The sequence below is a fragment of the Aquarana catesbeiana genome, linkage group LG13, assembly GCF_042186555.1.
Source record: "Aquarana catesbeiana isolate 2022-GZ linkage group LG13, ASM4218655v1, whole genome shotgun sequence".
In the NCBI taxonomy this organism is placed as follows: Eukaryota; Metazoa; Chordata; class Amphibia; order Anura; family Ranidae; genus Aquarana; species Aquarana catesbeiana.
In genome coordinates this window covers 86227018-86243767 of record NC_133336.1, presented here as the reverse complement: position 1 = coordinate 86243767, position 16750 = coordinate 86227018, and the positions used below count along the sequence as shown (strand labels likewise).

General features: G+C 42.8%; 1 protein-coding gene across 5 annotated transcripts in view; it reads right to left on the bottom strand.

The window, feature by feature from the left end:
• Positions 1-16750, bottom strand: part of SLC8A3 (solute carrier family 8 member A3) — a 516152-nt gene that overhangs the window by 16149 nt on the left and 483253 nt on the right. For all 5 annotated transcript variants that reach the window (XM_073608556.1, XM_073608557.1, XM_073608552.1 and 2 more), the window contains 2 exons: positions 15703-15802; positions 9718-9993 (listed from right to left, as the gene is read on the bottom strand). In XM_073608556.1, coding sequence (XP_073464657.1) covers positions 9718-9993; positions 15703-15802 — 376 coding nt within the window. The remainder of the gene's footprint in view (positions 1-9717; positions 9994-15702; positions 15803-16750) is intronic.

Genomic DNA, 16750 nt, shown 5'->3' with positions numbered 1-16750 from the left:
GATACTGCCACCACCATGCTTCACTGTTGGGACTGTATTGGACAGGTGATGAGCAGTGCCTAGTTTTCTCCACACATACCACTTAGAATTAAGGCCAAAAAGTTCTATCTTGGTCTCATCAGACCAGAGAATCTTATTTCTCACCATCTTGGAGTCCTTCGGGTGTTTTTTAGCAAACTCCACGCGGGCTTTCATGTGTCTTGCACTGAGGAGAGGCTTCCGTCGGGCCACTCTGCCATAAAGCCCCGACTGGTGGAGGGCTGCAGTGATGGTTGACTTTCTACAACTTTCTCCCATCTCCCGACTACATCTCTGGAGCTCAGCCACAGGGTTCTTCTTTACCTCTCTCACCAAGGCTCGTTTCCTGATAGCTCAGTTTGGCCGGATGGCCAGCTCTAGGAAGGGTTCTGGTCGTCCCAAATGTCTTCCATTTAAGGATTATGGAGGCCACTGTGCTCTTAGGATCCTTAAGTGCAGCAGAAATTTTTTTGTAACCTTGGTCAGATCTGTGCCTTGCCACAATTCTGTCTCTGAGCTCTTCAGGCAGTTCTTTTGACCTCATGATTCTCATTTGCTCTGACATGTACTGTGAGCTGTACGGTCTTATATAGACAGGTGTGTGGCTTTCCTAATCAAGTCCAATCAGTATAATAAAACACAGATGGACTCAAATGAAGGTGTAGAACCATCTCAAGGATGATCAGAAGAAATGGACAGCACCTGAGTTAAATATATGAGTGTCACAGCAAAGGGTCTGAATACTTAGGACCATGTGATATTTCAGTTTTTCTTTTTTAATAAATCTGCATAAATGTCAACAATTCTGTGGTTTTTCTACCAATATGGGGTGCTGTGTGTACATTAATGAGGAAAAAAATGAACTTAAATGATTTTAGCAAATGGCTGCAATATAACAAAGAGTGAAAAATTTAAGGGGGTCTGAATACTTTCCATCTCCACTGTAGGATCACCTACCTCTAATCCAGAAATATAACGAACGCTGAATGTTTACCATTTTCTTCATAATCAATAGAATATGCTATATTACTAATATGGACCTTGCTTTGTGCATTGGTCCAAATTTTTTGGTGGATGGGGGATTATAGTGTGGGGTTTTTTCTCAGGGGTTGGACTTGGCCCCTTGGTTCCAGTGAAGGGAACTCCTGAGGCATCAGAATACCAAGAAATTGTGGACAATTTCATGCTCCCAACTTTGCGGGAACAGTTTGGGGGTGGCCCCTTCCTGTTTCAACATGACTGTGCACCAATGCACAAACAAGGTCTATAAAGACATGGATGGGCAAATTTGGGATGGAGGAACTTGACTGGTTTGCACAGAGTCCTGACCTCCACCCAATAGAACACCTTTGGGATAGATTAAAGGGGAGACTGCAAGCCAGTCCTTCTCGTTCACATCAGTGCCTGACCTCACAAATGTGCTTCTGGAAGAATGGTCAATCATTCCCATAGACACACCCCTAAACCTTGTGGATAGCCTTCTCAGAAGAGCTGTAACTGTTATAGCTGTTATAGCTGCAAAGGGTGGGCCAACTCAATATTGAACCCTACAGACTAATGCCCTGTACACACGATCGGACATTCTGACAACAAAATCCATGGATTTTTTCCGATGGATGTTGGCTCAAACTTGTCTTGCATACACACGGTCTCACAAAGTTGTCGGAAAATCCGGTCGTTCTGAACGCGGTGACGTAAAACATGTACGTTGGGACTATAAACGGGGCAGTAGCCAATAGCTTTTGTTTCTTAATTTATTCTGAGCATGCGTGGCACTTTGTGCGTCGGATTTGTGTACACACGATCGGAATTTCCGACAACGGATTTTGTTGCTCTCAAGCGAGGAAAATCCTATTGTGTGTACAGGGTATAAGTCTGAGATGCCATTAAAGTTCATGTGCATGTAAAGGCAGGTGTCCCAATACTTTTGGTAATATAGTGTATCTTCAGGAGTATGTTTTTTCCTTCTAAAAACAGAAAGCAAACTGCAGGACATTTCAGCTCTTCATTTATTAACCAGCTTGTCCACATGAACATAACATCCTGTTATAAAAATACATCTTGCTGTTTTCCATCTTTCTGCCCTGTACTTAATGGAAAGTAAATGAGAAATGCTGGACTGTTTTCATTCCCCTTTTGTTCCAGCAGACAGGTAGGTATTTTAGACAGGTAAGTATTTTAACAAACCTATTTGTTTTTATGGGAGAGGCAGACCTGATTTATGTTTTTGATATTAGGTCTGCTTCAACGTGGCTAAAAGTGTGTAAAATGCGATCGGTTCTATCTGATCCATTAGAAACGGACCCTAGGAATTCCCATATGTGAGCATGTACTCTTTAGTACACATTGGTTGAGCTCCTATTTACTGCCTATCTCCTCTCTTCTGTGTCTGGAAATCTGTAAACTGGACACAATATCTAATCTGCCTGATATTGCATAACGTTTTCACACTAATATTGTACAGATTCTTCCCAGACATGGTACTACTGAGTTTCAAAAGTTACATTGCAAATAATTATTACCATAGAATATAGTTAACTAGCTACATTGTCATGCTATGCTCTAATGGTACACTCGAATATAGCTCAATTTTTGGTTAACGGGTTGTCCACATAAAGATATAACAAATAAGAGAACACAGTACTGAACTTGGGAAAGCTGTGCTACAACTAGTGGTTGGGATTATTGTAAAGCATGTAGGATTTGGAAAAAGAATATACTGTATCCTTAAAGTGGTCCAAACATTTTTTACCTTAATGCATTCACTGTGCAAAAAAAGTCCCACTACTTTCTCTGTCTTCCCACCCCAATCCCTAAACACTTACCGGTCTCCTCTCACGCTCCAGAGCTATCCCCGCCTGCAGCAGCGCTGCTCCCTCTTTCTGGTCTCACAGGATAGCCATAGGCTCCTGCTGCTGTCAGTCAAATCCTGTGAGGAGGAAGCAGGAAGTGTGGTCGGACCAAGCTATGCTGTGTGTGTCTGTGGGTGCACGCAGCCTGGCTCGGGAGCTCGTCCACACAGGTTCCTCCATAGCACGCGGCTTGCTATGGGGCTCTCGGAAAAAGGAGTAGACAGCACTTTTGGGGTCCACCAAAGAGGTATGGAACCACTCTGTGCAATATTGTTGCACAGAGCAGGAAAGTATAACATTTTTATTTTAATGAAAAGGAAATTGTGTTTTAATATCACTTTAGGGCAGACATTCTAAACTCCCCTTTCCCTCCCCAACAAAAAAAGGACAATGTTTTATGTAGCGTACATACGACCGGACTTTGCGGCAGACTAGGTCGCCGGTCTTCCCGACGGACTTTTGACGGAGTTACGGTGGACTTTCCGAATGAACGGACTTGCCCACACACGGACAAGTCTGTTCATTTTGAGCGTGACTCGGGTACGACGGGACTAGAAAAGGAAGTCAATCTCGCCGCTTTTATCGGCGAGATTGACACCTTGCGGGCCCCGTCACAGGGTATTCCAGGCCTTTAGGTCTGGTATGGATTTTATGGGGAACCCCCTACGCCGAAAAAATGGCGTGGGGGTCCCCCCAAAATCCATACCAGACCCTTATCCGAGGACATAGCCCGGCCGGTCAGGAAAGGGGGTGGGGATGAGCGAGCGGTCCCCCCCCCTCCTGAACCGTACCAGGCCGCATGCCCTCAACATGGGGGAGTGGGTGCTTTGGGGGAGGGGGGCCCTGCGGCCCCCCCCAAGCACCTTGTCCCCATGTTGATGAGGACAAGGGCCTCTTCCCGATAACCCTAGTCGTTGGTTGTCGGGGTCTGCAGGCGGGGGGCTTATCAGAATCCAGGAGCCCCCTTTAATAAGGGGTCCCCCAGATCCCGGCCCCCCCCACACTATGTGAATAAGTATGGAGTACATCGTACCCCTACCCATTCACCTAGGGAAAAAAGCGTCAATAAAAAAACACAGTACACAGGTTTTTAAAGTAATTTATTAGGCAGCTCCGGGGGTCTTCTTCCGACTTCGGGGGTCTTCTTCCGACTTCTCCACTCTCTCCGGCCTCTTCTCCCGGTGTTCGGCCTCTTCTCCCGGTGTCCGGTTCTTCTGCCGGGCTCCTCCGCTATCTTCTGCCGATGTACTCATACTCATTCACTGGGACGCATTCACCGGGGCCGGGATCTGGGGGCCCCCTTATTAAAGGGGGCTCCCGGATTCCGATAAGCCCCCGCCCGCAGACCCCGACAACCAACGGCCAGGGTTGTCGGGAAGAGGCCCTTGTCTTCATCAACATGGGGACAAGGTGCTTTGGGGTGGGGGGCCGCAGGGCGCCCCCTTCCCCAAAGCACACTCCCCCCTATGTTGAGGGCATGCGGCTTGGTACGGTTCGGGGGGTGCACTCGCTCGTCCCCACCCCCTTTCCTGACCGGCCAGGCTGCGTGCTCGGATAGGGGTCTGGTATGGATTTTGGGGGGACCCCATGCTGTTTTTTTGCGCGTAGGGGGTTCCCCTTAAAATCCATACCAGACCTATGGGACATTGTCGCCCCCCCCAGTGCTCGCTGCAATAGAAAAATGTGTTTTTCCTATTGCAGCGAGTGCGAGATGTAGCACCCTGTCCCTGAGAACCAGCGCGATAGGATCACGCTGGGAACATTCTCACAGGCAGGTGCTGTAGTTGCCCTTGCGTCGTATTTGGTCCGTCGGACCAGCATACAGACGAAGGGGCTTTCCAATAGGAACTGAGTTTGGCGGGAAGATTTAAAGCAAGTTTCAAATCTAAAGTCCGTCGGATTTCCGACCGAAACGGTCCGTCGGAAGTCCGATGCAGCCCACACACGGTCGTTTGTCCGCCGGATTCGATCTGTCGGACCAGTCTGGTCAAAAAGTCCGCCCATGTGTATGCCGCTTTAGATGTGTTTCCACTTTTCTTTTTTCATGATCAACCCATTCCTCTTCCTCCATTTGCATCTAGGCAATGACTGAATTCTCTTCCTGCAGTCTTCTGCAATACCAAGGTCACATATCACACTTGGTTGCAGGCTTACAGACAACACAGTAGGAGACAGACCTGGTGCTGGGTTGCAAGAGCGCAGAAAAGACAGTTAGCTCTTGATGATGAAGAAACAAAGATGGTGGCATGGTGTGGTATGTGCAGCAGAAGAGCGGCAGGGAGGACAACACAGGAATTGCTGGGCTTGTGAGTATATTTTTCCTGTGGAAATGAGTATCAATAATAAGTAGTAATTGAGAATATTATTTTAGGGAAATGGGTCAAGTTTCTCTTCAATAAACCTAGCTGCCCCCTTCATCTGTCTAAGGCTGGGTTCACACTATTGCGAATTGGATGCAGATTTCCCCGCATCCAATTCGCATAGCAGGAGATTGTGACAGGCTCTCTATGGAGCTGGTTCACACATCTCCACAGCGGCTCCGGTGCAAATTGCACAGGAGCCCTGTACATCTTTTGGTCCATTTCATTCATGATACAGTGAATGGAGATGCACCGGACTCTTGCTGTGATCGGCTGCATTCTATAGTGTGAACCCAGCGTCAATTCATAGAGCAATGGATGAAGGCAGTACCACCACCACTGCCACACATTCATATAGGCCCTGAAGCAGGGCTTTTTTATGTGCAGTTGTCCCCTGATGACTTCTAAAAGTGGAGTTTTACCATTCTGAATGCATAGGCGCTGCTTTAGTTCTTCTGCAGCATCACAAGATGGAAAATGGTAGACCATGGATGCCTTTTAGGATGAGCACATGGTTTATTCATTTATGCAGAAACATCTTCCTAAAGTGATCATTCGTTAAAATAGTCTTGTTCAGTCTAGGGGACCTGAATAGAAGTGCTGGGTCTTTAAGTGGAGCTAAACTCAAAAAGTGAGATTTTTTTTTTATGTTGTAAAGAGAATGTAGAAATATTTAGAAAAATACTGTAAACCTGCAAATTCTGTATCTTGGAGTACAGTACAGGACACAGGCTGGATATTCATAGACCCTGGCTATCCAGGTGACTGGACAATGACAAAGCTTTCGGACACACCCTCCTTGGGTATCCCCTATAACCCTACCATACCATGTGAGACCAAATTTTTTAAGCAAGCTATGAAGAGTAACACAGAAACAGAGGGGAGGGTGGCCAGTGTCCTATACTGTACTCCCAAAATATGGAATTTGAGTCAAAATTCCCTTTACCTTATTCATACAGTACAGTAATCAAGGTTGGATATTCATAGTCTATGGGACATACCAAAGTAGTGAATAAGAGCAGATAGAATAGCAGATAGAAGCATAGTAAATGTGAGAGATGCACAGTGTTTGTTCCATGCCAACAGAATGTTGTGTTGGAGGGCTCCTGTGTGGAAATGAGCTAAGAGAACAGATTCAGATGAGACATGAGGCCTAGGACTCTCATAAGGAATCTCACAGAAAGTTGCCTTCCTGACCTAAGGTCCAAGCATGAGAGACCTTAGGGAGAGGAGCTTGTTTGGCAGAAGAAAAACCCTTGCCTGCGCCATGGCTAGGATGAGGCCTATATATTTCAGATGCAGAGAAGCCAATGGGATAGACTTTTGAAAATGAATTATTTTCTGGAGTATTAATCTTTCTTCATCAAGGACTTTAGTCAATGTGTACTATATGCAATAAAATTCTTTTGTAAAAGAAAATTGATTATTTAACCAAAGAATCTGGATAGTCCTTCGGTTGTTGTGAGGGAGATGAATCCTTCAGAAGATTGTCTAGGTACCCTGTAACCTGAATGCCCTAAGTTCTTAAGAGTGCAAGGAAGGGTGCAAGCAAAGGTTCAAGGGTGAATACTCTGGCATTTTGTGGAGGTAGAAGCCCCAGAAGAGGGGTTTTTGGAGCCTTCCACTGTGGGAGAAAGACCACATCTTTTAAAATTGAATTTGTCAAGTGCCTCACCAAAGAGACATCCAAATTCAAAGGGCATAAGAGTCAGGTGTGTTTTACAGGCAGCTTCAGCTGACCAGGATTTCAGCCATAAGATTATGCACATATGGACGGAAATGAGAGCCATTCTGGAAACATGGCATGACATGTTTTAGGGCATCAACACAAAATGTAAGGGGGAAGGCAGTGTTTGTAGGTGCCCTGCCAGAGTTTGTTCGCAAAAAACAGGATCCTGTTGAGTATGTCTTGCCCAAGTCCAATTAGCTGTGGTTTAACAAACAAAGATTGCAGCAATAGGTTGTTGCAGGGCTGGACCTGCACAGGTAAAGAGAGCCTTTAAAAGCATTTTAAAGTGTGCAGAATCCTTGAATGAAGGAACATCTTCTATAGGCCCAGTAAGATGTTGAAGATTGAGACAGCAGGGTCCACTGCTGGAACAGTCCACTTTTTAGTCAATTCTTGTTCCAGAGAAACTCTGTTTATCATAAATTGCCCCATTTTTTTTTTTGTTCGTGAATGGGAAATGTGGGAAATGTCTTTTTAGACTTTACAAGTGTCTTAGTAGTCAAAGGTGCCTGGCAAGACTCAGGAGAATGAAGAGCCACTATACCAAGGCTTTTGTGCGTAGCAGACGTGATAATATCTACACTGGCAAGCATGTTGTGTGTGATCTCTTCTAAAATCTTGTGTTTTCTTCAAAGTTTTCTATGTCTACCTTGTCTGAGGTAGTGTCTCTTGCAACTTAGCTAGAGAAGTTGGGGGTGGATAATAAGCCTGGTGCTTTTGAACTTTGGGCAGTGATAGCTGATTTAAGGCTGTTGTCTGAGAAATTCTGAAAGTTTAAACACTCACAGGTGAATAAAGTCAAACACAAATTCCTAGGTTCCTGATAGTTTTATTGTTTAACGAATAGAGTTCAGCAGACACTAATAAGTGTATTGCAAGTAGTGGAGATTTAAGTCTCATACTTGCTATAGGGCTACAATAACTGGACAAACATGTCCTACTATTCTACATTGCTTGCCTTTGTATGGGTCCAGGCTTTGCACATCATGGTGGGCATACCCCTGGAGGGGTCGTCAGGGTTTGGGAACCATAGCAATAGACCATGGATCGGAACTTGTATAGCACCCTGTGTATAACTACACACGTTGCATTAAGTACTAAGGTCAGCACCCAAGCAAAATCCAGTGCTCGAGACAACATTACAGGCCATCCCCACAGTGTAGGTTCTGAGTTGGGTTCCCAAGGTTGCCCCCAGATGCAATGCTTCTTTTGTTGTAGTAGAAGGCAAAGAAGAGGTTGATTGAAGAGTTGATTAAGCAATTTGAAGTAAATAAGGACTAGTTAAATACAGAATGTTCTTCATAAGGAAAAGATTCACACCTACAGGACACTAGCAAAAAACTGAAATCACACAAAGTAGAGTAGGATTAGAGGGGTAGACACCAAGGGAGGCATGTCCAAAAGCTTTGCTAATGTCCAATCACCCCAGGGTAGAAGTCTATAATTGGGCTTGTAAATGTTCTGCCTGAGATATGTTAATTGTGCCTAATTACTATCTTTTGTCTGAAATTCCTTCCAAAAAAAAATTGCGTTTTCAATGTTAGTACAGTGATTTCCCCTGCTGAGCTATTGTGTTCTGACAGGGGGCCTGCCCCCACCCCACCAGAACACACCGGTCAGTGCTCTCAGCCATTGGCTACCGATCGGCAGACCTTTTTTGGTTCAAGTCGCTTCGACAGAAGCCAACCGTTCAGCCAGCTTCTGTCGGACCGGATGCTGTACACATGGGCCAAATGTTTTGTATTCACACCAGCACCCAAGGGCTGTTCTAGTGCAATTGGTTGGAAATGTCAGCCAACTGGGTCAATCTGGAAGCGCTTTACTGCTCCCCAGTCTCTCTCCGTTCACTTCTCTGGTTACCTCCAAAATTTAGACCTGCATGTGTAAGCCATTTAATGCGACATATGCTTCGATGATGGGATTCCACCAAGTACTTTAGTAAGTTAATTTTGACGCACTTTGTTTACCTTGTCTAGTATTGTTGTACTATTGTTTAGCAACTTATAATACTCATTACATTTCAATTTAACCATCTGGTTTTTTGTCACTTGTTATTTCCCGATGGATGTATTGCTGAAGTTCATTGACACATTGTTCTGTTATATACTCTTGCATGGGTTTCTACCCTGTAAACCATTAAAACTTCAATAAAAATGTATGCTTATGAACTATTATTTCATATGTTTAACTTTCAAAAAACTCCTCAAACTCAACATGGAAAATCACTGATAACATAGTATTTAAGGGTAATGTTATAAATGGAGGTATATATGTATATATATATATTTTTTGTGAATTTTTAGATAGTTCTCTCATTAAGTGATTTGTTTTAGTTTGGTGATGGTTTTAGAGAACAATCTCTAATGCAGACTTCTGGGGCCTGTTGCTGACAAAGGAGTCTAACCAATAGCATATGAGGCGCAAACAATGGGTATAAATTCTCAGTCATTGTATTTGACATTTCTGAACACTAGGCTCAAATTACTAGGCTATATATATATGCGTTTGCTCTTTGTCATAACCATCGTTATTAGTTCTATGACATCTCTCATGAAAATAATGATTGTAATGGCAAATAGTAGTGGCTATAGCTAGTGAATTGAGCCCTAATAGCTATGAAGTGTAAACTACGCTTGCATCTATTGTCAGATAAAATCAGTATTCATCATGGAACAGTCACTTTAATCTACTTGTGATTAATGTTTGTGATATCAAATGTGCATGTATAGTACAGCCTACTTGTATGGAGAAGACTTACCGGGCACTGATGTGCCAAAGGCCACAAACACCACAGCTGTTACAGAGTCTTTCAAGCCAATGGTACAGCCAAAATGAGAAGCGAGGTCCCCTATGATGGCGGTGAGGATGCCAATGATGACTATAGATATTACAAAGCAGGCCCATCCATTCAGATATTCTGTTGGCGGCACACAAGCAAATAGTACTTTCCAGAAGACAGTCAGAAAATGCATGACATAATCAAAACAGGATGGCAGGCGCTCTTCTCCAGACTCATCTTCATCTTCATCTCCAGCTATATTGATGAAAAAGAAGAAAACACATTCACCAACTTGAGAATAACATTGTTAGGAGCACCAGCTGCCTGAAAACAGTGGTAGAAGTCCTGATTAGTGAATCAGTATTTTGATCATACAACTTAAAGAGTTAATAGAAGACCAAAGCAGAATATAAGGTCTGTAAAAGTATGTGAACTCTATTTTGCTTTTTTGCGATATCCTAAGCTTTGACAGATCTAAGAGGTGCTGGATTTCCAAATAATATTATGACAGTGTTATGAAAGGTTGCCTTTACTGCATCAACTAGCTGAGGATGGAGTCCCTACAATAATTCATACTGTGTAAAAAAACGGTCTGCACAAATCATATCTTAAATATCATTTCTGTTGTCACTTTGACTCCTTGGTAAGTATCCAATCTCCTTATTTTTAATCTAACATAGTCTAAAAATGTTTTTTTTTTTCTATACAGTTGTCCTAAAAATCGTTGTGGGGTACCTATACACACTAAAATAGGTATATCTACAACCTCGTTCCAGTTGCCCCAGTGACGACATCTCTTACAACGAAATGTTCACCGGGCAGAGGAAGTAGCGGTGAAGTCAACATGCCTGCCGGGGCACTAGACACTGTCGGTTGTACCGAATGCCTATTTTTAACTTCTCTTGTAAGTATATGTCTTTTTGTATAAACCATCAATTTTATAGACGTTGCACAATTAAGTATTCCTTCCCTCTCTCTGTGTGCACTATGCTCCTTTTGCCTCTGTGGGATTCCCAATTGGTTATATGATGTCTGACTGAGGAGATTGGGAGAGAGCGCATCCAAGTATTTGAATACTCTGAAGGCCTGCCTGCTGAGAGACATTTTTTGTATCTGAGAGGCTTATATACTAAGGCGGTTTCAGACCTGTAAGGGTCAGATTTTCTGGTAAGAGGCTAATTCTTTTGCCTTTGGAGCGGAGCACGTCTGGGTGACCATTCACAGCACAGATTTAGTAGGAGTGCACATGTGGAACACCACTTTCTTCAATTAATCGGTTTCTGGGAGTGTGTTTATATTTTATTTGTTTATAAGACTTTGCCCTTTATTGCTTGCATGATAGCATGGACTATTACAGTCGTTGAATATAGAAAAAGAGAGAATGTTGGTCAAAGGAGCTTTGAATGAGGCCAATCACTATATAGAGTAAACACATAGGATATACAACACAGTATTACTTGTATACGTTTATTACATGATAACCAGTAAAATGTTCCAACAAAATCAGGATAAAAACATTGCATTGTGCTGAACCATGTTAGAATTGAAAATAAGTAGATTTACAACATAATAACACCAATTAGCAGAGATTACATATGGTGGATGGTAAAACAATCAAAACATTACATAGCATCCTATAACTTTACGCGTTTCGTGGATTGATCTCCACTTCACAGGGGTAGATGCAGAAGAGTGAAGTCTAAAGATAAAAAAGAACCAAAGTAAAATATAGTCGGTATCATGGGTGTATCCCAAATACAAGGTGATACAGGGACATAAGTCCAATACTTGCATATCAGCTCAATAGTTAGAGGGGGGATTCTGGAAGCTTAGCGGGTGGGTGGCACCAAGAATAATGTCCAGCCCAGGGGCTGAGGCAGCAGATTCCGACTGGACCCCAAGGAATGAGATGGGAAGAAGGGCGCAAAAAGCATTAGTTTCCAGGTGGATCCATAACCGTTGTGCACAGGTAGGGCATGAGTGCCTGTAGTGGTCTGTACACAGTAAATAAGGTGGCTTAGATTTATGGGTTTAGCGATCCCTGTGAAGTTACATGGTAAGTGAAAAGAAGGACCAATGAGGAACCCAAACAAGGCAGAGATGTTGTGGCTAATAACTAGGAATGAAATGTGACAAAGAAGAATAACAAGGTGAGCTGAGCAAAATGGTCAGCTGAAAATAAGTGTGTACAGCCCAGAGTAAGAAGGATCCCAAAAAGCCTTCCATACCTGAATCCTTGGTGGAGATATGGAAAAGTGTCCATCGGTGAAAGAGACAGGGGGGCAGTAATGCTTTGAATACGCCAGCTGCATCTCCAGCTGGAGGAACAGGACAGGACCATCACCAACGCCATTTACGCGTCACTGGTGTGGGAAAGAGGGAGAGCCATGTTGCATCTGGGCCTCCACCCAATCCCATGTGGTGGCGTGAGATGAAAACAAATCACCACCACAGCGTCATGACATCACACGGCGAGCATGGGAACATGACATTGATGCGCCACCAGGAACCCACCACCTCCCATGTTCCAAAGGGTTCTACCATGGTTCAGCTCAATGCAATGTTTTTATCCTGATTTTGTTGGAACATTTTACTGGTTATCATGTAATAAACTTATATAAGTAATACTGGGGGTTATTTACGAAAGGCAAATCCACTTTGCACTGTAAGTGAACTTGAAAGTGCACTTGGAAGTGCAGTCGCTCTAAATCTAAGGGGTAGATCTGAAATGAGTGGAAGCTCTGCTGATTTTATCATCCAATCATGTGCAAGCTAATATGTTGTTTTTTATTTTCCTTGCATGTCCCCCTCGGATCTACAGCAACTTTACTTCCAAGTGCACTTGCAGTGCAAAGTGGATTTTCCTTTAGTAAATAACCCCCATTGTGTTGTATATCCTATGTGTCTATTCTATATAGTAATTGGCCTCATTCAAAGTCCCTTTGACCAACATTCTCTCTTTTTCTGTCTATTTTTGGGATACAGGCCAATTACCGATGGTGCCATGGACCACATCACTTTTTTCTCGTTGTTGAATATATGAATCATATTTGTCTAATAATGGTTTGAAGTACTTTTGCAATTTGTTAATTATGCTATGTACTAAGAACATATTTGTGAGCAGCACAACATTCTTCCCTATTACATATCTACAACCTTGATTAATTTAATTATACAGTGGGGACGGAAAGTATTCAGACCCCCTTAAATTTTTCACTCTTTGTTATATTGCAGCCATTTGCCAAAATCATTTAAGTTCATTTTTTTCCTCATTAATGTACACACAGCACCCCATATTGACAGAAAAAACACAGAATTGTTGACATTTTTGCAGATTTATTAAAAAAGAAAAACTGAAATATCACATGGTCCTAAGTATTCAGACCCTCTGCTCAGTATTTAGTAGAAGCACCCTTTTGATCTAATACAGCCATGAGTCTTTTTGGGAAAGATGCAACAAGTTTTTCACACCTGGATTTGGGGGTCCTCTGCCATTCCTCTTTACAGATCCTCTCCAGTTCTGTCAGGTTGGAAGGTAAACGTTGGTGGACAGCCATTTTTAGGTCTCTCCAGAGATGCTCAATTGGGTTTAAGTCAGGGCTCTGGCAGGGCCATTCAAGAACAGTCACAGAGTTGTCGTGAAGGCACTCCTTTGTTATTTTAGCTGTGTGCTTAGGGTCATTGTCTTGTTGGAAGGTAAACCTTTGGCCCAGTCTGAGGTCCTGAGCACTCTGGAGAAGGTTTTCGTCCAGGATATCACTGTACTTGGCCGCATTCATCTTTCCCTCGATTGCAACCAGTCGTCCTGTCCCTGCAGCTGAAAAACACCCCCACAGCATGATGCTGCCACCACCATGCTTCACTGTTGGGACTGTATTGGACAGGTGATGAGCAGTGCCTGGTTTTCTTCACACATACCGCTTAGTATTAAGGCCAAAAAGTTATTTCCTGATCTAATCAGACCAGAGAATCTTATTTTTCACCATCTTGGAGTCCTTCAGCTGTTTTTTTAGACAACTCCATGCGGGCTTTCATGTGTCTTGCACTGAGGAGAGGCTTCCATTGGGCCACTCTGCCATAAGGCCCCGACTGGTGTAGGGCTGCAGTGATGGTTGACTATCTACAACTTTCTCCCATCTCCCGACTGCATCTCTGGAGCTAAGCCACAGTGATCTTTGGGTTCTTCTTTACCTCTCTCACCAAGGCTCTTCTCCCCCGATAGCTCAGTTTGGCCAGACGGCCAGCTCTAAAAATGGTTCTGGCTGTCCCAAACGTCTTTCATTTAAGGATTATGGAGGCCTCTGTGCTCATAGGAACCTTAAGTGCAGCAGAAATTTTTTTGTAACCTTGGCCAGATCTGTGCCTTGCCACAATTCTGTCTGAGCTCTTCAAGTAGTTCCTTTGACCTCATGATTCTCATTTGCTCTGACATGCACTGTGAGCTGTATGGTCTTATATAGACAGGTGTATGGCTTTCCTAATCAATCCAATCAGTATAATCAAACACAGCTGGACTCAAATGAAGGTGTAGAACCATCTCAAGGATGATCAGAAGAAATGGATAGCACCTGAGTTAAATATATGAGTGTCACAGCAAAGGGTCTGAATACTTAGGACCATGTGATATTTCAGTTTTTCTTTTTTTAAAAATCTGCAAAAATGTCAACAATTCTGTGTTTTTCTGTAAATATGGGGTGCTGTGTGTACACTAATGAGGGAAAAATTGAACTTAAATGATTTTAGCAAATAGCTGCAATATAAAAAAGAGTGAAAAATTTAAGGGGGTCTGAATACTTTCCGTCCCCACTGTATATCCTTTATAATGTCATAATTTGTCCTTGGTCATATGAGATTTATATGAAATGTCCAGTATTTATTATCTGGAGGTTTTTAGTTGGATTAGTTTATTTTTATCAGTTGCTTATCTTATGTATATTTTATTTGTTTATTATCCTTTGTGATTGCCACATTATGAATACATTTTTTGTAATTTTTTGTTGTTGTTTTTAACTAATAGTAAGCATTGTTTACTGCTGGGTATTGCAGTCCCGCTGTCCCATTGTGTATTTAAAACGGCTCCTTTACATCCATGATCAGTTTGAGAAAGGAGCACGCACACCCCTAGTTGGCACTGTGCATGCTCCGAAATGCGTTGTGCATCTCCCTGTCCCGAAGACGTCATCACGCTGACACAGCGACTCACGCTGCATTCCAACTGCACTTCCTCCTTCTCTGCCTCACTGTTCCTACTACAGATTGGACTGGACTTGCCTTCGCCTTTTACCTACACAGCGGCCATTACAGTGACAGCTTGACGTGCACAGAGTAGATGACCCACACAGATGAGCCTGTTTAGTTTTATTGCATGTGAGTTGCAATTTGGATTGTACAGTGAATGGAAACCTCCATCTCTAATGGATTCGCCCCACATGATTGTCTACGTAATTTGAGTGGTGGATATATCAGAGATAATTTATGTAGTATTCATCACATCTGCTAGCTGTCCCACATTATATTACTGTACATTCTGAAAGCCTGTGAAGTGGCTAACAGAGCGTGTTAGGTAGCAGCTAAGAGATAGGAAAGGAGAGAGAGGGAGCCAAGATTGCACAGATATTTGTAGCAGTCCCACAAGTGACAAAAAGAGCCACATATGACAGTTTTAACAGAAGAAATGAGTCACAGATAGAGCATTTCCACAAAGTGTGGCAATGGAGGAGCCAAAAGAACGGCTCCCCTAAGGTTGATACACATTGTGGGGACATGCATGATTGTGGCAGGATAAACCCTGTATTTACAAGAAAGTAACAGATGGATGATGACAAGCTTCTGCAAGCAGGTATAGTGCACAATCTTAAATGGCTATACACATAGAATTGTTTTGGATTTACTGACACTTTAAGAAAAAAGTGTGGCTATTATTGAAAATATTATTGTACCAAACGATTTTTATTTATTTCTTACCAGCACTGACGGTGATTGCTTCCATGAACTGATCCCTCCATGAATGAGTTCCTACTACCAAGGCAAGGTTAGTCTTCTTTATGAGTTTGTCTACTGTGCTCTACCCAGAAACAATAATAAAGCAGATTGATATATGAATACAGTTTCAGCTTAACATAGCGATACAACACAATGAATTAAAACAGTTAATAATTGGACCTATATTTTAAGTAGCCATTTGCTCTTTCAGTAATACACTTTAAATTAAGCCAAAATAAGTGTTTTATATCTTTGAATAAATTATTTTAGTTAAAGCTCAACTCCATCCATGATGTGTAAATTTGTTTTGGAAAGGTTAAAGCCTTGGTCAGGGTTTTATTGTTGTCTTTGTCCCACCTAGGAAGATCTCACATCATTTCAGGACAGGAAGTAATAGGAAATCCTCTTTAAAGTGGATGTAAGCCCTCCCATCGTTTACAGCCAAGGAAGCTGCCATCTTGGCCTCTGTTTAATCTTTAACTTCCACCATGCTGCACATGTGAACAGTTATAACACCAGCCATTGGATGGTTTGACAGTTTGGTTGAGAGTACAACGAATGTGAGAGTTACATTTCCAGCCTGTGTCGGGAATTTAACTGTTTTTTTTAAACTCATAAATCAATGGGTTTACTTATGCTTTAAGGACACAAAAACACACATTATAGTAGAGTGACTGAGAAGGATCAGAATGCCTGACAGTGTTTTAATTATTATTTCTGTCTATGGCTTCCTGTCTCTATGACAACACCTGCCTACATTCTTGTACAGGCATCACAGACACAGGAAGTGGAAAATCTCCACAATAGTGTCCCAGACACAAATACAACCTTACAGAAATGTTAAAGGGGTTGTAAAGGTAAACGTTTTTTCACCTTAATGCATTCTATGCATTAAGGTGAAAAAACATCCGACAATACCGCCCCGCCCAGCCCCCCCGTTTTACTTACCTGACCCCTCGAAAGTCCCGCGCTCGCTTCCGACATCCTCTTCGCCGCTCAGCCTGGCCGCTGATTGGCTACAGTGGATGGA